The 22878-nt window shown below is 39.3% G+C and overlaps 2 protein-coding genes across 4 annotated transcripts in view; both read right to left on the reverse strand.

Moving 5' to 3' along the window:
* Nucleotides 1–6053: 6053 nt before the first annotated feature.
* LOC122975639 (NACHT, LRR and PYD domains-containing protein 12-like) lies at nucleotides 6054–17983 on the reverse strand. Its single transcript, XM_044344166.1, has 6 exons — nucleotides 17704–17983; nucleotides 13943–15743; nucleotides 8680–8853; nucleotides 7546–7719; nucleotides 6748–6915; nucleotides 6054–6105 (listed from the first exon to the last, which is right to left on the reverse strand). Exons 1-6 carry the CDS (start codon nucleotides 17981–17983, stop codon nucleotides 6054–6056), a joined length of 2649 nt encoding a protein of 882 aa, XP_044200101.1.
* A 1789-nt stretch (nucleotides 17984–19772) lies between these two features.
* The window catches only part of LOC122975307 (NACHT, LRR and PYD domains-containing protein 12-like), a 28234-nt gene continuing 25128 nt past the window's right edge, over nucleotides 19773–22878 (reverse strand). For all 3 annotated transcript variants that reach the window (XM_044343678.1, XM_044343677.1, XM_044343679.1), the window contains 2 exons: nucleotides 22835–22843; nucleotides 19773–19783 (listed from right to left, as the gene is read on the reverse strand). The gene's annotated coding sequence lies outside the window, so the exon portion shown is untranslated. The remainder of the gene's footprint in view (nucleotides 19784–22834; nucleotides 22844–22878) is intronic.

Below are 22878 nucleotides of genomic sequence, written 5' to 3' on the forward strand. Positions count from 1 at the left end.
GAATGAAATTTGTGGACATCCAATCTGTCACATCTTTCACATCTGTGCCTGTATTTATCAAGTGTCTTAGAGTAGGAAATCACTCCTAACTGGCCAAAAATGATCAGAGTGATGCATCTCTGGTCCTACTTTTAGGACAAATGATTCCTATCTCTGCCAATATTTAGGAGCTGCAAAAGATGGAGTTCAGGCAGAGATATTCCCTGAGAGAAGAGATGTTTTGGGAACACTTGATGACAGTGAGCTTATTATTATTGTTTGGGAAAAAACAGAATAATTTGTGAGACTGACTTTGTGTGTGATGCAGAGGAGATGTTTCTACAGAACATCATTTAAATAAATACAGAACATCCTCACAATGTTACACTTTATCATAATGGGAAAAATGCAGCTGCGCAACAGTGATGATTCTGTCAGAACCGACAATGATGGAAGTCATGAATCAAACTTTGATCTGGCTTAATGCACATTGTAAAGATAAGCATGACGACGGTCCTGTTACAGCAGACTAAAAGATATATTTGAAGACAATCATGTCAATTGCATAATGAAGGATATCTCAACTTCACTACAATGGGTCAAATATGTTATAGGGTTATTTTTTATTTAGGCTACTTCAAATAACAGCAGAGCTACAGCCTGATGTTTGAGAGAGGAGAATGCCCCTGAACAATATAGATTTCTATTGTTAGCTGTATTTACCTTCATGTAGAGAATAGAAGTTAACTTGGGGTGTAGTTGAAAGAGGAATTGGGCAGTGGAGGAGAAGATGTTCTTCACTGAGAGGGTTTGCAACACGTGTCTGTGCAATATTTGCAAGATGCAGCACTATTACAGGCTGTGAAACCATGTGGCTGAACCAAGATAATTTCATGTAGCTAAGTCAAGTTACCTGTTATCTTAAATGCACAATATGTAATTTCTGCTGCTAGGGGTCTCTCAATCAAAACAATAACAAAAGACGGAGTGTGATGACGGTGTTAAGTAGCAAGGGATCATGGGAGTTGTTGTCTTCGTTGTTAAACAACCAGCTTCACCGGAATAGGATTACTCCAGTGTTAATCGTTCAGGATGTTTTTACTGGGAGCTGAATTATCCGCAGAGGTCTCCTCCTCTCCCGAAACAAAAGTACACTTAGATTAAAATCGTTAAAAATACTAATTAAAGCAGTTTCACCTAAAAAATCAGTCTTTCTCCAACGATATTTGGCGAGCAGCAGACGTCCGGTACAGGCTGTTAGCTGAGCTGCTGCTAACACTTGTTCGGTTTATTTCTCTTATGACTTTAGATCCAGACGTTCGGCAGGTTTCTACCAGGAGCAGAATTATCCACAGAGGTCTCCTCCTCTCCAAAAACTAACGTACACACATACTAAAATTGTTCAAAATATTAATTAAAGCTGTTTCACCCAAAAAATCAATGTTTTTCCAATGATGTCCGGCGAGCACCGGACTTCCTGGGGGGGCTGTTAGCCGAGCTGTTGCTAACATTTGCCCAGTTTATTTCTCTGATAACTTAAGATCCAGATGTCCAGTGACTAAAATCCTTCATCCGGCTAAAAGATATGAGTTAGTTAAAAACAGCCAAAATTTATCACAGAGATGTGGCTTAAAACTGAATTAAAGTCAATTTATAACAGTTTCTGTTGAACAACCACAACGCCAATGTATTATCTTGTATGTGTGTAAGTTACTCTTAATTCTCTTCTGCTTCATTAATTAGTTTTAGTCCTTGTTAACTCTCAGTGTGAGATGCTTGGCATCCAGGGTCAGAGTCTGACTTATAACACCTGTTTTTTAATCTTTTCTGCATCAAATAGCTTGTGTATAACAGATCTGTAAAGTGCTGACTTCAACAAAATCCAGAGATATCTGTTCAGTTTGTTGTCAGTTAAGAGACATGAGTAAAGATGACAAAACTCCGGTCCAGATGGATCATCAGGATACAGCTGATTGGCTCTCAACACTCACTCACACTCTTACAGAGATCATCACTCCCAGCTGATGAGAGAAGAAGAAACAGAGGTCATAAATCAATGTTTGGTGAGACTCACTTCATCAGCTGTCAGTCAGTGATGCAGCACATCCAGTATAAAGAGCATCAGGGACTTCAGTCCTGTTCAGATCATAAGTGGAACAGCTGTGCAGTTTAGCCAGCTTCCTTTCTGCTCTCATGTTCATGTGTTGGAGTGAACACACTGAGCTCCAAGCTCAGATCTGCAGAGACTTTTGGTATCAAGTCCATTTGCTCTGCAGATTTCACTGAAGTACACAGAAAACATGTCATGAACACATCATTACTGCAGAAACAGAGACATTCACTCCCCAGTTTACTGATGGATTTACTGTTAATACATGTGAACTGTTAGAAAAGAAACACCTGCTGAGATTCCTAGACTTCAGCAGAGGTTCTGGTCTGTATAAAGACCACATGGTTACTAAATATAATGATGCTTCTGTGAAATCAGAACCAGTGATTTGCAGGCTTCAGTCAAACTGATCTTAGAGCTCTGACAAAGATTAATTGATAAATTCTCTAGTGTTGAAATGAGAGAACAAACACTTTCAGATCAGATTTGATGGTAAGACAGTTTGATGATGAGGACCACTGTCTCTATACATCTTGTAAGGCTGTCAGCTGTAATCCAACGTCATTTCCTGCAGACATGAACACAACAGCTGTCTTCACATCAACTCAAACACATGAGGCCTATCATCATTCTCCTCTCACAGCTTCATTGAGGATTGCAGCCACTGACAAGGTTGAAGGTTCACCAGGAAATACTAGATCTTTGCTTTGATACTAACTGTGTTTAATACAATACTGCTCAAACCAGCATGGACTGATTCCAACTCTCTACTGACCTCAGTGTCTCCAGTCTACAGTGTGGACTCTCCTTAAGATCAGACAGCAGCTTCACGTCTGAATCTTGCAGATTGTTTCCCCCCAGTTCCAGCGCTCTCAGATGGAAGGGGTTGGACTTCAAAGCCGAGGCCAGAGAAGCACAGCTGATCTCAGCTGACAAACCGCAGCCCAACAATCTGAATAAAGAATAAATTATGTCACTTTAGTCACAAAATTTATGTTTGTTCAGTGTCATTCAGTGTTTCATAATATGTTCAGAGCTGAAGACGGTTTAGAATGTAGAAATTTAGAAAATGGAGACTCCAAACACCTGAACCCAACAGGATGCAGGTTAAAAACTGTGAATTACAAACAGTGAAAAAGAGCTGTCATTAATATTAATGACAACATGCTGCTACTTCAGTAAAGATGTAGTGACTTCACCTCTTAAACTCCACAGCTCCACCAGTGATTCCATTTATGCAAACTCATGTTGTATAGCCAAACAAGTAAAAATGCAAAAAAACTAAAACATGACACATCTAATATATTTTTTAGGCCTACAAGTGCAAAAGAGTTGAGCAGGAATAATGAAAGATCTGCATCATTTGCAAGGGCTTCATCATTAAGCACATTTAAAAACCATAATTATACAACAGGCAATTTCGACCAAGCAATCTAATTGGTCAACAAGACATTTAGAATGTGCTCAAATCAGCATGACAGCACACCTAGCCATGCTCAAATGAAAAATGCCTCATCACTAAAAATATTTCTCCACCATTCATTAGAACTATAGACTGTGACAGTATGCTAACAACAGTCATTTCTGGGTAGATTTGAATTGCGGAGATATGTGAACTTGTCATTTTCAGCCGTAACTGTAACGCTGAAGTTATACAGTTAAACACGTTGGTCCGACCTATCTGACATTTCTGCTGGGCTTATTTTATGTACTGTGTTGCTTTGCTAGTGTCTTTGGTGTGTTTTGTTTTGTGGGGGGATCTGCGGTGAAAACCCGAAGTGGAGTTTTGAGTTGGCTTTCTTTTATGTTTATGAAACTGGATTGAGCTGAACTGATTAGGGGTTGTGGGGAAAACAGAACACACCCTTTACCGAGTGGATTGAACTCTGAGACTGTGGGATGAGTTACACATGTTGGGCCTCAACCATGGGGTCATACAAAGAGGGCCTACATGTAAACCCTGAGGCCTGGCCACGAGGCGCCTCTTTTCCCTTTGTCCCCTGAAACAAAGGAACAGTGCCAAGATGCTGCTCACAAACTCCATTTCCAGTGATGCATTGCAAATTTCGCACCTAGGTGCTAAACAGGAAATGGTCTCAACAAACAGTCCCTCATTGGCAGAGAACAGTGCCATGATGACACAGCCGTGACATCAGTGCCCCTTTTAAACCAGAGGACACCCAGAGAAACATCACACTCCATGTTGACTGAGCTAGGGGGAACTTCTGTCCCTATGTGAGTCAGCTTGACAAACGGAGGCATCACCGGACGAGACGAGACTTCGCCCATGTTCACCTGAACACCATCCCTGGATCCAATGCGGAACTTCCCTGTCCTGCTCTTCTTCACCTGAGTCGACTGCTGTTTTCTCTGTCACACTGCCAAGGACCAGCTTGCTGTTAAGTCTGCCGACAGCGAGGCGGCACCGTCAGCATCCGAGCCAAGGCACCGAACCAGAACGAAAGACAGACTTAACACACACCCTGCTTGCTTTCTGAAGTGACCAAGTTAGAGGCTTAAGTCTGGGCAGAGGCAGTGTTAGTTTGTCTGTTAGTTTCAGCATCAGTGCTGTTGTTAGCTTTTAGCTTTTTCAGCTTTATTGCTATCATTTTCTTTGTTGTGTGAATTGATGGACCGCCAAGTCCATTTGCTCTGCTTTACTTTGAGGAATATTTGAAGTTTGCTGCCTGTTTAGTTGTGTCCACCACGCTAGACTGTTTATGTGTTTGGTCCGCTCGGGACTACCGCTGTGTTTGTGCCACCGTGAGTGAGAAAGTAAGTTGCTTTGTCGATCAGAAACCAGATGTGTGTTATAGACTGCCGTCCGTATGCGTGCTCTCTGTGTGTCATTATTGTGTTTAACATATTGTGAAAAGTGGCTGATTGAGGGAGTTGAGCTCGAATTCAACCTTTCTTTGTTCACCCATGAATGTTGATATCTCTCAGATATTACCATTCTAGGTGAACTTTTTTATGAGACTACCTTGTTTTGGTTATTGGTCTCGGTTTCCAGGTGGTGCCCCATAACTGTTAATTCATATGAATAATTCTATTAATTTTATAATTAATTAATTATCTCTGATTATTATTAATTATGGTTAATAACCAACCATGCTCCTCACAGAACCAACATATTGGTGCCTTCCCATGTGAAACTTCTCTGATATCAACAGTTAGTGCCCGAATTATTGATTGATATTAATAATCTTTTGATTTCATAATTCATAATTATCTATGATAATTACAAAGTATTACTAATAACCAAATGCACTCCTACTCATCCCAACACACACACACACACACACACTCACACACACCCACTGAAAAACCTGAACCTGGATATCGTCTCTGTTGCTAGGTCGTTACTAAGGGTCCGTCTACTTGCTGGAGTAGTAAACTAGGTTTCATTACATAGGAGTCTACTGATGTGAGTTCCAAGTATTAGTCATATCCTGTGCATTTACATGGAAACAGAGATGACACAAGTGAAAAGTTTTTTACTTTTAGACCGAACTGCCTCACAATATGAATATACATGAATAATAAATTCATTCTTTTATTTTGTTGGTAAATGTTGTATAATTGCAATATTACACTCGAGGGTGTGCTTTACCATCATTGTTGGCATGATAGTGATGGGGTCAGGAACCAGACGCGTGCTTCGAGTTCCATAAGCATCACTGAAGTAAAGCACACCCTTGAGTGTAATATTACTTAAATAAATAAAGCAACACATAGACATGGACATTTGTTAATCTGCACTGTTTGTATTTGTGTTGACAAGACATCAGTCTGATACCTGCAGACTGATGCTGACTGGCGTTAGCTCCCCGGCAAGTAGAGACAGATTGCACACTATTCAGTCCACTTCCATGGTTTCACATCTTGTAGTCAGAGATAATATCTCATTAACAAACACTAACCGAGAGCTCTGATCAGTGTATAGAGTCTTTTGATTGTGTCCTCATGTGATCTCTAGATCCCCCATTAGACAGTCGTAGTCAGCTGACCTGAAACTGTGGCAGATCCACAGATTGAAACTATTCACATCATGGAACTGTCGTGACTTGAGGCAGCTAATATACAAGCTAGCATCTATGTTACTTTTAAACTCAAAATAAGATTTCCACAAAGTAGACATTTTACACATCATGCTGCCTTAACTGAACCATTTACAACAAGTAAACACTGCATACACATAACACAGTGCACATGTACACATGTTTACTGAGTAAAGGCAGAAATGCAAAGATCAATCTCTGGATTTCAAGGATCAGTGATTGATCATTCGAATAAGAATTGTGATAAATTGGAAAATCTATTTTTTTTCCAGCCCTAAGGTTTAGAAGATAGACACTCTAAACACCTGAACCCAACAGGATACAGGTTAAGAACTGTCAAATATAAAAGATAAAAAACTGTGTTTAAGAGGGTCAGAGTGAATTATCCAGCACAGGATTTTTCTTGCTATATGAAGGTTTTAAATGTGCAGCTACACATTCCTCTGACATGGTTAAAGGACTAAGCCACTGAAGAAGAAAATAGACTTTCCCATTAAGATACTCAATGTGGAACGGCATAATATCAGTTTTATGTTTGCAGTTTAGTGTCACCACAACAAAATGTAGAAAAAGTAAAAAATGGTGTCTGACCTCAGAGTCTTCAGTCTACAATGTGGACTCTCCAGAAAATCACACAGCAGCTTCACTCCTGAATCTTGAAGATTGTTTTCACTCACATCTAGCTCTCTCAGATGGGAGGGGTTGGACTTCAGAGCTGAGGCCAGAGAAGCACAGCTGATCTCTGACAAACTGCACCAAATCAATCTGAATAAAAAATAAATGATGTAGATAAAACTGCATTTATAATCCAATCAGATTGCAACAGATGTTCAGGTTTTAAATTAGTCATTCAACATTATTGTCCTCATCAATGAGCTTTTCTGTAAAATGAGTAGAGTAACTTTGTTATTGTGTTATTGTGGATTATCATAATGTCAGCCTTCTACAGATATCATCCAGATGTCACCACAACATTCAGACACATGTTCATGTCAACACTGATTCATGAAAAATTCTTTAAATACCGGAATTGATTGCTCTGTGTCCCTTTATTTGTGTGTGTGTGTGTGTGTGTTTTGAAGGATCAATATCAATGATCAGACATTATTAAATAAACACATTAAATAATGTAATAAAGAAATATTTCTTCTTCAGCAAATAAATTTGATCATTTTAAAATAGTAATTGACCCCAACAACGAACAGTGGACCTTTTCTACAGTTTCTTTAAGAATCAGTCATCTTTTATAACTACAGACTAAACATTGTACAGAAAACAATTAAATATGAAGAAAAGAAAATGAACTTCATGGATGTAAGTTATGTATGTACATAAATTGGGTTAAGTTGTTATACATTAAGATTAACAATAGTAACAGACAGTCAGTGAACTGACCCCAGAGTCTCCAGGCTACAGTGTGGACTCTCCAGAAAATCACACAACAGCTTCACTCCTGAATCCTGAAGCTTGTTATGACTCAGCTGCAGCTCTCTCAGATGGGAGGGGTTGGACTTCAGAGCTGAGGCCAGAGAAGCACAGCTGATCTCTGACAAACTGCAGTACCTTAATCTGCATGAAGAATAAATGATGTAGATGAAAATCCATACATAATCCAATCAGATATGTCCAGGTTTTAAATGTATAGTTCATCATTACTATGTCCTCATCAATCAACATGTTAACATTCACTGTAGTAACCTGGTTACTGTAAATCCTTGTGAACATGCAACAGGTCAGTGATCAGATTTCTCCACTAAACCTGATCACATTCTGGAAGCCTTGCTGATTTGAACTGTATTAGTGAGATATGATACTGCTTTCTGTATAGAGTAGAGTGACTTTGTCATTGTGTCATTGTGGATCATCATAATGTCAGCCTTCTTCAGACATCCAAATGTCACCACAGCATTCAGGCACATATTCATGTCAACACTGATCCATAACATGCTGCTGCACTCAGTCTGTACAGAAGTCTGTAATTAGAGGATCAATTCAGACATCTTTGACAATTCAGACATCTTTGACTAAAACCCTGTTCATTATTTATTACATGACCTTCATCCTGTATTTGGTAGTTTAGTAGGTATGTGTAATTAAAACATGTTATTGGTGGCAGTAATGATATCTCATGTTCATACTGACTGTGAAGTGGTTTCTCCCTAATACAGCTACACCATAGGAAATGAGTTCATAAATTCAGCTGAAGCTAATATGAGAATTTGACAGTCTGGTAGACACCCACTTGATATGTCTAACTCAAAATTACAGATTATTTAGTACAAAATTCCCTCTTTGAGTTATGATCCCTCCACTGCAGCTCAGAAAGGAAACACTGAGGATACACAATGATGCTTACTTGAGATGTGTAACTCAGACTGCTGAAGCCTCATATTAGAACAAGACTGTGGATTTTTAATTTAAATTCTACAGATTTGTACTCAAGCAATCCTGAAAGTTTATGAACCAAACATATGAAACTTCAGTGAAGGATTTGAATTGAATAGCCAAAGCCACAGCCAGTGAACTGACCTCAGAGTCTCCAGTCTACAGTGTGGATTCTCCAGTCCAGCACACAGAAGTTTCATCTCTGAATCCTGCAGGTAGTTGTAGCTCAAGTCCAGCTCTCTCAGATGGGAGGGGTTGGACTTCAGAGCTGAGGTCACAACTTCATAGTGAGTCTCTGAGAGTCCACAGCGAGAAAGCCTGCCATGACAAATATATTACAACATATGTTATCATGAAAGAGGACACTTTACATTTACTTCATGCATTGGATGATGAAACAGTTTGACATTCCCTATTTTGATTAACATTTGCTCTTCACCTCAATGGTTCAGCTAATCTTTAAAAAATAATAATATAATTCATTTCGGGGACACTTTAGTGGGATGCAACAGCTGAGAGATAACAAGAAACCAGAGGAGAGACAGACAGGGAATGACATGCAAAAAAAGGTCCACTGCCAGAATCAAACCGTGGACATTATGGTTATATGGCATGTGTCTTTAACCAGTAGGCCACCAGTGCACTCCTAGTTCAGCTAATCATATCTCACTGTGCTTGAAGGAAACAATAGTTCTCATTGCTTTACTCGTACCTGCAAACTTTACATCTTTGTTTTGCTTTAAGGTTGAAGATGAAGAGAGAGAAAATGTTACATTGAGGCTTCCATAATGTGCAGTCTGTCTGTGTGATCTGAACTCATGTCTGTCTCCACAAATTTGGCATGAGTTAAGTCAAAGGTCAAGTCAAATTTATTTATATAGCACATTTCATATGACAGGTGAAAACTCAATGTGCTTAAAAACAAAGGCAAAAAAGTAAAGATCTTATATGACAAAAACATAAAACATTACATATATAAAACATATAAGATAAAACATTATATAAGGAGATGTTACATATGTAAAGACAACATAAAATTAGAAGGTAAGAAGGTATTACAATTAGAGAATAGGATACGAAGATATTATTATTATTATTATTATTATTATTATTATTATTATTATTATTATTATTATTAAAAAGAAATAACAATAATAATACTGATTCTAAAATGAAGGTTTTACCCATTAGCCTAACTAAAAGCTTGCAAAAAAGATATGTTTTAGTCAACTTTTAAAAGAATACACTGTTGTAACAGACCTGAGTTCATGTGGTAGAGAATTCCAAAGAGTAGGATCGTAATGGCTGAAGACACCATGAGCTGAATTAGAGTTTATTCTTGGTATAGTGAGGAAACCTTTATTTGATGATCTCAGGCATCTGTCTGGTGTGTATTCAGAGAGCATGTCAACTACAAAGGAGGGAGCTAAGCTGTTCATAGCTTTAAAACAATAAGAGCTATTTTAAAATCCATTCTTTGCTTCTCTGGGAGCCAGTGAAGAGAAATTAAATCAGGAGTGATGTGCTGAACACATTTTGGTTTTGGTTAATACTCTGGCTGCAGCATTCTGAATAAGCTGGAGTTTAAAGTGCTTGCTTTGCCAGTCCAGCAAAGAGTCCATTACAATATCTCGTTGTCTGGAAATTAATGCATGAACCAACTTTTCAGAATCGCTTTCTAAGATGATAAAAAGCAGTTTTAGAGATATTGGATATGTGTTTCTGAAAGTTAAGACCAGCATCCAAAATCACACCCAAGTTTTTGACATGCTCACAGGGTTTTACCAACAGGGGAGTTAACAAAGAGTTAATCTGGTGCCTCAAAGCCTTTGGACCTGCTAAAAAATCTCTGTTTTGTCCTCATTTAGCTGTAAGAAATTTTTGGCCATCGAATATTTGGCATCAGTAATGCACTGGATGAGATCATTCACTGGGTTAAGGTGGTTGGCATAAACAGATATGTATAAATGTGTGTTGTCAGCATAGGAGTGATATGATATGTTGTGTTGTTGAATGATGGACCCAAGTGGGAGCATATACAAATTAAACAGTAGAGGACCAAGAATTGACCTTTGAGGGACTCCATATGGAATGCTGACTTCATCTGATTCAAAGTTACTAACAGAAACAGAAAAAGATCTACCAGTAAGGTAAGAAGAAAGGTGACAGTGTTCAAGGTGCTTAAGAAGAATTACATGGTCAACCGTATCAAAGGCTGCACTGAAGTCGAGAAGTACCAGAACAGAAACTTTATAGTTGTCAGAGCTAATTTTAAGATTATTCACAACTCTGACCAGGGCAGTTTCTGTACTGTGGTTAACTCTAAAACAAGACCAGTAAACATCAAATAAATTGTTATATGACAGATACATGAGTAAGTGTTGATATACAACCTTTTCAAGAATTTTCCCCAGGAATGGTAGGTTTCAGATTGGTATTGGTTTTCAAGGACAAATGGATCAAGATTGCTCTTCTTTAACAATGCTGTTATAATAGCGTGTTTAAGAATTGTGGGGAAGATTCCAGAGACAATTCAATTTCAATTTCATCATCTACCAAACAGTTGAGAACGATTTTAAACAACTTGGTAGGCATTGGGTTGAGAACACATATAGCAGAGCTTAACTGCTGTACTGCTTCTTGCAGCTCATACCTTTGAAAGGGAGCGAAGTTGGAGAGAGTGTTGGCGTATGGCACTGAGTGGAGGAAGAGCTGTCACTTGCACCAGCAGAGGAAGCCACAATTTTGTTTCTAATATTTAATCATCTTGGATTTAAAGTACGAGGCAAATTCGTTGCATTTTTGTGAAGAGTGGAGTTCAGTGTCAGGGTCAGGCCCGCTGTGGCTAGAGTTTGAGACTGGGTTTGTGAATCAGAGCACACAGTGGCAGGACCCACACTGTTAGAACTGGATGTAATAATGTGAGACACATTATGGGTCTTGTCGTGGTGCATATCAGAATGAATTAAAGGATATAAACTGGATGAAATTAGCAGTCAACTGCTTTGTTCCCTTTCTATTTGGGTGCACACCATCTGCTCCGTACAGTCTTAGTCCAAAAGTAATTTAAGTTGGGGATGAAGTCATATCCTGCAGCAGAACAGAAGTTTTTTAGTCAGTGATGAAGACTGAAGAGTCACCTAAAACGATCAGAGTGGAGTAGGGCCAGACATAATACAACGTCTTCCCAGATTCTCAATTCTGGAGCACAGGGACTCCAGGTCTGCATGTAATTTGTTGGAGTTCATGACATCATTCGCTCCCACGTGCGTTAAAACCAAATTAATAGTGGGATGCAGGTCAATGAGTTGGAATGAGTTTGGAATGAGAGCGACTGGAGCTCTCGGTCTTGCAGCAGGAGCTCTACTGCTGTCCTCCGGTGATGAAGTACACAGCCAAGGGCGTTTGTCAGAAGGAGAGTCAGCTCTAGAGCTGAAGTTGCTGCACGGAGATCTGCGCCTTTTGGAAATAACGCTAGATGTGACTTGCGTTTTCCATCAGCACAAACTATATTCAACAGCAGTGAAGGCAACGTTGGTAGAGCAGCCAAAGGAGCAAAGAAGTTGCATAGCTCCAGATCTGTGAAATCATCCTGGGAGTCATAGAGGGGAAGGCACAGTCTTTTCTTGCCCTTAACTACTGAGGCCCAGGTGAAACAGCCAGGAGATGGGTCAACTGTATCAGGGTGTTCTACCTTCACTGGTAGACTGGTGGACTCAGGAAGCTCCAGCGAGGCTAGCCTGGAGCCGAGGTCAGTCTGCTGTGGGAGAAGGACCAAGATGAGCTGCTTGATGGAGGCCAATTCACCCTTGATCTCGGAGATAAACGCGGAGGTGACCGTGCTTGGAAGTATGGTATATCCTCAGTTTCACCAGAAACAACACCAAGTATCCGGGAATAGAAAGGAGTAGAGCGACCGCCTAGCCTAGCCACCGGGCTAGAAACAAACCTAGCTAAGCTAGCAGCAATCGAGGCTGTCCAGTCAGCTACATCCAGCTGATAACGTAAAATCCAAGCGACTGACTAAAAACTTTTACTTTGTTAAAACATATAGGTAAAACACCAGGATCTAAAAGTGTAACAAATAACTGTGGCTTTAAAAAGTGGATAACATTGTCAGTTTATGATAGAACTTCTGACGGACCAACACAACACAACACCAGCATGTGCGAGGCCATCTTGATTAGAGAACCATTTTTATTGTCCACTATTTTCAATTTGACTTCAGGATATTTTTACTCAGTTCAACTCAGTGAACAGTTGAGAAAGATCATATCTCTTTGCTAGCTACCTGCTGCTGTCAGGTTCACATCCATGAGCAGGAAAGTTTAGTGACTGTTGACAAACACAAATGAAACAAATGGCTTGACAATATTAAACCTGTACATTATTAAATATTAATGTAATTTAATATGTAGATGTGCAGACAGATGACTGCATGACGTTTAGTTGTCAACATTCTTTTCTGAGAATCTGAAAAATTGATTCAGCACACAAACACAATTAACAAACCAATAAGGTTGAATTATTTTCAACATGATGTCATCAGAAAGATGCTATCAGAGTATCAGTATTAAAAACACAACATTGACCTTTAATGTGTATAAGATCTCTTTAAACAGTCTGAATTCTACCATTCTGATCTTATATATTCATCAGACCTCTGTGCATTCCTTGCTACTACCATTTTCTACACCAACAGGAGAGAAAACACTTGATGGAGGATGCCAGAGTGGAAGCCAAGATATACTCTCACCTGATGAGAAAAAGGCTAAGTTTTGCTGTGTATGGGGGTGCTGGGTAACAATAAAGTGTGGAGAAGGGTTCAGGTTTTTCAATGTGTGTGAGTGTGTGCGTGTGTAACTTGTCCCACAGTCTCAGAGTTCAATCCACTTGGTAAAGGGTCTGTTCTGTTTTCCCCACAGCTCCTAATCAGTTCAGTTCAATCCAGTTTCACAAACATAAAAGAAAGCCAACTCAAAACTCCACTTCAGGTTTTCACCACAGATCCCCCACAAAACAAAACAAACCAAAGACACTAGCAAAGCAATGCAGTACATAAAATAAACCCAGCAGAAATGTCAGATAGGTCGGACCACTGCGCTGAAAATGACAACAGAAAAAAACAAGTTTGCCAAGATCACATTTCTCCGCAATTCAAATCAACCACTCGTCATCTACCCAGAAATTACTGTTGTTATTAGTGCAGCGTTAGGGTTAATATTTTTATTGATTTCATTTGAGCATGGCTGGGTGTGCTGTCATGCTGATTTGAGCACATTCTAAATGTCTAGTTGACCTATCAGATTGCTTGGTCGGAACTACCTGTTGTATAATATTATTTATATTTGAAGAACTAAACTACTAATCTACACTGATTTACAGTGTTAATCACATCTGGACTTACACAGCCTTTCTGCAGTTCCTCACAGCTGGGATCAGTCTCTGTCGTCCCTCCTCTGATGTGTTGTATTTCTGCAGGTCCAACTCATCCAGAACCTCCTCTGACATCTGCAGCATGTAGGCCAGAGCTGAGCAGTGGATCACAGAGAGTTTCTTCTGTGATCTTTTCTCTGACTTCAGGAACTCTTGGATCTCCTGATGTACTGAGCAGTCGTTCATCTCCATCAGAGAGTGGAAGATGTTGATGCTTCTGTCAGGAGAGATCGTGTGGGTGTCCATCTCCTTCAGATTGTTGATGACTCTCTGGATAATTTCTTGACTGTTCTCTGTCCGACCCTGCAGGCCTCCTATGAGACTCTTGTTTGACTCCAGAGAGAGACCATGAAGGAAGCGAACAAACAGGTCCAGGTGGCCATTTTTACTTTCAAGAGATTTCTCCATGGCTCTCTTCAGGAAGTCATCCAGGGATGAGTTACTGTAGTCTTTTCCGAGGAAGCCCTCCAGTACCTCTGTGTTGCTGTTGGTGTAACAGTGGTACATGTAGACTGCAGCCAGAAACTCCTGAACGCTCAGATGAACAAAGCAGTAGACTGTTTTCTGGAAGATCACACTCTCTCTTTTGAAGATCTCTGTACAAAATCCTGATAACACAGAGGCTTCTGTGACATCAAGACCACACTGCTCCAGGTCTTTTTGGTAGAACATGATGTTTCCTTTCTCCAGATGTTCAAATGCCAGCCTCCCCAGCTTCAGAAGAAACTCCCTATCAGCCTCCGTCAGGTCTTTTTGCCTTGTCTCATGTTCCTCATCATACTTGTGCTTCTTCCTCATTGTCTGAACCAGCAGGAAGTGTGAGTACAGGTCAGTCAGGGTCTTGGGCAGCTCCCCTCTCTGGTCTGTAGTCGACATGTGCTCCAGAACTCTAGCAGTGATCCAGCAGAAGACTGGGATGTGACACATGATGTGGAGAATCCTGGATGTCTTGATGTGTGAGATGATTCTTCTGGACAGCTCTTCATCACTGAATCTCCTCCTAAAGTACTCTTCCTTCTGGGTGCCAGTGAAGCCTCGTACTTCTGTTACCCTGTCAAAACATGTAGGAGGGATCTGATCGGTTGCTGCAGGTCGGGAAGTTATCCAGACGAGTGCCAAGGGAAGCAGATTCCCTTCGATGAGGTTTGTCAACAGCATGTTGACTGATGACTTCTGTGTGACATCAGACACAACCTTCCTTTTCTTGAAATCCAATGAAAGTCTGCTTTCATCCAGGCCGTCGAAGATGAACAAAACTTTACTGTCTTTAGAGTCGAGCATCTCTGCTGTGACCTTTTGTAATGTTGGATGGAAATCATGGATCAGCGTGAGAAGACTGTACTGCTCATCTTTGATCAAGTTCAGCTCTCTGAACGAAAGCAGAATCACCAGACTGACATCTTGGTTTTCCGAGCCTTCTGCCCAGTCCAGAGTGAACTTCTGCACTGAGAAGGTTTTTCCAACACCAGCGATGCCACTTGTGAGAACGACTCTGATGATGTGTTCTTGTTGGTCAGGTAAGACTTTAAAGATGTCGTGGCACTTGATTGGAGTGTCATGGAGGGTCTCCCCCTTGGAAACTCTTTCAAGCTGTCTAAACTCATGTTGGGTATTAACCTCTTCACTCTTTCCCTCTGTGATGTAGATCTCAGTGTAGATCCTGTTGAGGAGGATTCTACTCCCTGATTCATCAGTTCCTTCAGTCACATGTTGACATCTCCTCCTCAGACTGATCTTATATATTTCTGAAACCTGCTTCAGACCATCATCTGCTGAAAGAGAAGAAAAATGTAGATTTGAACAGCTATGTGTTTACATGCACTTCTTTAACCAGGTTACTCAGAGTAAGCAGGTAACATGGGTAATCAGGGAATGTGTTAATATGCACAGCACTGGTTACTATAAATCTGTGTGTACACGCAACAAATCAGTGATCATATTTCTCCTCTGTGCAATGATCTCCCTTTTCATTCAGCTACTCCACTTTGCCTGTCTACAGTCTTTTGTTGAGTACATGCTACGGCTATACATGGCAGAGCAATTGACATTCTCCAGGAGAAATCTACCTGGGGAAATAATAAAAATAATAAAATAAGACATTTAATTTGTACTGCACTTTTCATTCATATTGAAACTCAAAGTTTCTCTGATCCACAACCCCGATTATAGTAACCAATAATGGTTACTTTGTAGGACCACACATCAGAAAACCAGCCTCCAGGAAGTACTGTATGTCTCAGAGCCGCCAGTGTCTGTTGCTCAGTGAAGGGTATATCTCCATATTTAACATGGGCATCAGTTTGTGTAGTTTTGTCTGTGTCATTATATAAACGTTTAGTCTGATTTCATGTGTATCTATCCCATTACTTTTGAACCCCTGTAATTTAGGCACTCTGCGTTAAAAGGGCTATATCTCCCACACAGTTCTCTCAATGTTGATGTAAACCTACTCAAATTATAGTGAGACTCTAATGTAGTATAAATTATTTTATTTCAAATTGAATGTGCTGAAGCACAGAACCTGAACTAAAAAAATGTGTAACTGTCCAAATACTTACTGTTTGGACTGCATCTAAAAGTATGAAAAATGTACAGACACAGGCTGTTTCTCTTCACAGATCTGCTGTCTGGATGTGATGTCATGTTTGTCTCTTCCTGTTATTGACCTTCTGCTCCTGAGTTGATGTTTGGCAACTCCCTCACCAGATCATTCCTGATAACTGACAGGGCAACTTTGTGCGGAAAAGGAAAACCGGGACCCTCTTCTAGAGTAAGCCCTGAGAGGAACCTGGAAGCCACACCAGCACCTATCTCACCGAGGCAAACTTGACCCAAAAAAGCAACATGGGGTTGCCGCCATGCTGGCTCACTGGGGTTTGTTGCATTGCCAGTCAGATGGTGGACAAAGGTAAAGGCCTTGGTGCACAGACCCCAGACCACCTTTCCATTCACTTGAAAGAGAGGGTGTGTCAAAACTTTTGACTGGTATTGTAGGTCCGCTGGTCTCATTGAACCACGATATTTTGCAAGTACTGGGTTGATTTATAAATGTCAGTGACACAGACACACAGACACACGGCTGTATGTTTTTGTTTTTTTAAGTGATTTACTTTTTTTCAGGATCTCAGAATTTGGAGTATATATTGATTTTAGTTTTTATCCTGAGTGCAGTATTTATGAGAGGTATGATGTGTAGTAATGTTGAATTATTTGCTACTGTACAGCAGTGGCTTTGTGTATCCAAGGCAAATTTCCCTCTGGGACAACAAAGACTTATCTTATTTGTAGACAAGTGTGAAGTGGTTGAGATAAGTCCAAGGGGCTGTAAAAAGTTAAATTATCTATTCTGGGTCTGGGGATTCCCCAGTGAAGAAGTTCAAGTAACTTGGGGTCTTGCATCCCAGTAAGGGTAAGATGGAGAAAGAGACTAATAAATGAGTAGTTGCTGCTAGCAACAAGGATGTGGCAGATAAAAAAGGGGGACAGAGATGTTGTATTTTCATGTTGTGAGTCAGTTAACCAAATTAAGTTTAGCTTTGAGACATTAAAGAAATATTCTTCACCCTGCTACTTTTTGATGACGGTGGTGTACTATAAAGAATGACAAATCAATGTCTAACATTATGTTTTGGTTAATACAGTCTTATCAGTAGAATACTGTGACTCATAACTTGAGTAATAATTTATGAAATGAATATGACACTGCTTTTTAGATTCCTTCCCCTAACTTACCTTTTGGTCCTGAGTGGGAGTTTTGTAAATGCTGCACCATATCATTCCTGTTGATCTTTTCTAAAACCTTCCTGGTCACCTGCAGAGCTCCAGGACCCTGATATTTCTGTACCATTAGATCCACTGTGTCCTGTCTTTCTGCATTCTCCATTTGAGCCACTGGGATGCCTTTAGAGCCCTCAAGGATGTCATCCTGCTCCAGGAACCACTTGAACTTATTAAATTCATCTTCTTTTAATTTTTCCAGAATTTTAAAGAGCTCCTCTTTAAGTTTGACCATTATGGCCCCCTGCTGAAAATAAGAGAAATTTTAAAATAAGAAGGACATGAATTCCTGTGGCATGATTATTTATCTCATCTCATGCCACTTTACTGGTATGACTTTCGTATATACGTACATATTACATGTAAATTATCCACTGCTTGAACAAACAGGTCACAAAACTTTGGTTATTTTAATAGTTTCAGTCTTTCACCACTGCAAAACTCATGACAATACACACATCACATGAATTCTAGCTGAATACATTTACATCCTCTGTGAGGAAGCAAACAAACTTTTTGCAGCCACGTTCCAAGTGTGAGGCTTTTGGTGTCTGTATCTCATATCAAATGAGTATATCTATATCCAGGGTACAAACTATGCCATGGGTTTCAGGGGAGCTCATTTTTTAATCACTACTGAATACTTGATGTTGATATTTAAATCCTGCAGAATTTATAATACTGACATATTTGACTTTAAAAACCATCTTTCTGAATTTCACTTTGTGAAATTCTTAATAGTCAATTTTAAGTTGTGCAATTCCAAAAACTTTATTTCCAGCATATATTAATTTTTATAAAATATATTAATTTAAGAGTTCCCAAATTCAGATGGAAAATTCATGTGCCATCCATCCCTTATGTTCAGGTCTGAATTTTAGCATCTGAATTTCACCAAGCATATTTGAGCAACTAGTTTTAGAGTTTTTGACATGATTCGAATTTTTGATTGATTTGAACTAATCAAACAACTTGAATATAGCTTTTGAATATTACAGAGGTGAGAACCATAAAATATATACTGGAAATAAAGTTTTTGAAATTGAACAACTTGAAAGTCACTATTGAGAATTTCACAAAGTGAAATTCAGACCACATAAATTCAGAATGGTGGTTTTCAAAGTCAAACATTTCAGTGCAACAAATTCAGTGGTATTTAATAACATTAATTTAGTAGTGATAACATTTCAAAATGTGGTATTCAATGGCTAATAATTCAAATTATTATTGAAGTTATTTGCTTCCATAGTTGTGTATTAGCAGCACTCTCAAATTTGTCCTTACAGATCCAGTGAAATGATGTTTGGGAATAATTTAAAATCCTGTTGTGCTATCTATCAGTGGGATATCAGCTTTTGTATATCTGAGTACATATTCAAAGCAGAAGACTGTGAAGCTTTCAGAGTTCTCATACTGTCTGTGAGACTGAAGTTACAGACTTTTAATTGTTAAGGCAAGCCCAAAATAATGCTTCTAACTTTAATATATGACCATGTATAATTTTAGTGTCACAGATAGTGTAGGAAATTTGAGGCTCAGATTTCTCTCACAGTTGTTGACTTTGAATCTGAACCCATATGTCAACTAAGCAGCCCTTTTTGTGAATCTTTAACCTCATCATATATATTGTGTAAAAATATTGTAAATTAATGACAAGCTGTGTGGAATGAGAGGCAGAAAGCAGCTCTCAATAGTGTCAATCCTTTATTGATGTGCAATACAGGGGATACAAACTCAAAAAACACAGAAGTAAAATACAGGTAAGGTCAAGAAAAGTAGCTTGGTAACTCACCTCTGTCTCTGTTACACTGTCCGTGCCATCCCTTTCCTCCTGGCTGTGCGCTGTGACTACATGCTGATTCTCCTAAATGAATTACAGCAGCAGATGCATGATAGTGAGATAAAGAAAGCGGACTTTCCCCATACAATTCAGTTCATTCTAGGACAGAGAAATGTGTGCACAGTGGATATGGATATGTGACTCACATGATTAAAATTAACACAATTATTGAGATTTTACTTCTGTTTTCACTCACTTGTGCATCTACTGATTGCTCAATAAAATGCAGGTATACACATGTTATACTGGACAGTTATTTATCATCTATTTCAGTTTTGTAATTAGGATGAGTAAGGCAAATACAGAGAATGACATGAATCAATTTAACCACCAGCATGTAGGTAAAATTAAGTGCAGAATTGCCTTTAACTGCAAAGACATTCTTTCTCTCTTTGCCAATACGATGTGATAATGAATCATCCCAAACAATGCTGACAGTTTGTAGAACTCACTTGTCTTTTAGGCTGTTTCGTAAAGAAATGCCTTATATCTGGCCCCTTCCTTTTACCTCGTGACTCACTCATAGTTGCTGAGTTGTTCTGACTGCAAGGCAAGCAGTGATAGAGAATCAAATCATTTATGTACCGACAAACAAGTACCATAAACATAAAATAACATTATCATGCCTGCCTGTTGGGGATTTAAACAGTTTGGCCCTTTAACTCACTAACTAATACCATACATAGCATACATGCACGTAAACACTGCAACACTGATAGGAGAAATAATATTAGTGGGTTAAGAGACAGAAAGAGACAACAGGACGTATGGACGCAACGCGCTGCCAACAACAAACAATGTCTTGGTGCTCACCTCGGACCCACATCATATCAGTCCAGTTTCTGTCTGCTTCTTTTGCCTCTGTCTCATATACACACACGCGCCAGCGTCTTCTTCTTTTATTTATTTTGTGGTACGCCACTAGGTATTAGTACAATCAATACTGCCTCCACCCGACTGAGTGTAATTAAACACAGACAGTAACTGACAGTGCAGTTTCATGAGCTTGAACCAAAGAGTAACTCCCAGTCTGAAAAGTGAAGCCAATGCAGAAGTGCCTTAAACCTGCATTCTGGTCACTTATAGCTCCAAAAATCAAAGATGGTGATGTTCAAATCCAAGATGGTGACTGTCAAATTGCTAAACTCGAGGTTTCAAAACAGCAGTCCACAAACCGATTGGGTGACATCATGGTGACTGCATCCATATTTTTTTTACAGTCTATGGCTTGAACCTGTATCGATGGATGACAATTTTTGAGGGGGTCAAATTTCTTCCTTTCATACATTGGGGGGGGGGGGGGGGGCATGTTCCCCAGTCTCCTGTGGCAATTAGTGCATGCTTACATATCTCTACAGGAGTTCATGAAAGGTCAGTGGATAATGTTGGACACGGAGGGGAGCTGTTTGGCCTGCGAAAACCTGAAGGGAAAATAATAATGATGAGATAATACACTTCACCATTGTCATTCCTTGTGCTTAAACTGAGAGGTCAGAGGGCAGCTGTTGTTCATGAGCCAACAGGCATACAGTGTCTGCTGATTCAGCATTGCTTTCTTGTAACATTGCCGGATTCAAGATGGATAGTTCAAGGTTGGCTGTTTTCACATTACCTGGATTCGCTTGACTTCTTTCTATTGGCTTAACACCAGGAAAGGAAGAAACTGTGGCTGCACCTTACAGCAAGTATTTTTGCTCTACAACTGAAATGCATCTGAACAAGACATTGTTGAAGGATACACCCTCTTACTGCCTTTCTTGGAATGATCTTCCATTATACAATTTTTTAAAAATATCTATATTTTTTACAACTTTATGTGCCCTTGCTCAAAGTTGGCCCAACATAGGATAACTATTTTTTAACCATCCAATCTCATCACTATGATCCCTTCAGACATAGAATCTATAATATATCTGGCTTCATGAATGCATAACTAAAAAAGGACTCCACTCATTCAGTATTGCTTTCTTGTAACATTGCCAGATTCACGATGGATAGTTCTAAAAACAGGATTGAAATCAATGCAGCAGAACTAGAGATATCATTTTTTATTCTGCACATTCTTCTTTCCTCTCAAGAGACTAATGTAGCCTTGAGCTGCTAGCCTCTAGCAGAGATAAGTAAGTAAGTAAGCTTTTATTTATATAGCACTTTTTAAAACACACAGTTACAAAGCACTTCACAGACACATGCAAAATTGAAACAGATAGATTAATAAAATAGACAAACATGAAACAGAGAGAAATCAACTAGAATGAAATAAAGTAGGACATGGGAAAAAGAAGGGAGGTCTAAAGAAAGGCTTGCAGATATAAATGGGTTTTGAGGTTTCGTTTTAAAACAGTCCAAAGATTCAGCCGATCTAACAGATTGTGGAAGATGATTCCACAGAGTTGGGGCTAAGAATGCAAGATAAGGAACTACAGAGGTCTGGTAATTTTCAAACTTCAAAGTAATATATTATGTTAATAATTTAGCTGTAATACTAACAGTAGCAGTGATAGTAATATTGTCAGAAGGAGGAGTCTGAGAGGTAAACCAGTAACACTGGAGACACACATACATACACAGTTTAATAAACCCAGTTGTACCTCACAAGTTAGTAGCTCCTAATTAGTTTACATTACTTAAACTACAACCATGTGTGTTTTCCAGCCATCACAAAGATAAACTCTGGTTTAAATCCAACAAACAGACTTCAGATAAACATCTGAGTCATTCGCAACTGTGACTTCTCTCTATTTTAACCGAACCATTGTGTAACGTTACATAACTGTGTGGACGCAGAAACCAGGAAAAGAAAAAAGGAGATGTTGTTAGGTATAGACACAAAGACTTGTACAAAATACTGTACTAATTGTACTAAGAACTGTTATTTTCCAGTAAACTTGTGTTCTGTGTCAACAGATGAAGTAAAACAGATAAATCCACGGAGACTAAATTACACCCTCTGACAATGAGATAATAATCTTAATACTGTAACAATCATGCTGCATCACCAATCCTCCTCTGCCAGCAACAACTATCACACTTTCTGTCCAATTCCTCACCTCATTATGTAAACAAAAAGAGTAATAATATATAACAGTCTTATTTGTGGGTTACTATTGTAAACAAAACATATATCACATGCACACACACACACACACACTATATATATATATATAATCATTATGAACACTCACCCTGCCTCAGGCTTGCTGTTTTCCTTCTTCTGCTCTGTCGACTTTAAAATGGACCCGGAACAGAGTTCACCTTTACTCCCTACCTGTTTGTTCCTCCCTCCTTCT

The sequence above is a fragment of the Thunnus albacares genome, chromosome 23 (assembly GCF_914725855.1).
Source record: "Thunnus albacares chromosome 23, fThuAlb1.1, whole genome shotgun sequence".
NCBI lineage: Eukaryota > Metazoa > Chordata > Actinopteri > Scombriformes > Scombridae > Thunnus > Thunnus albacares.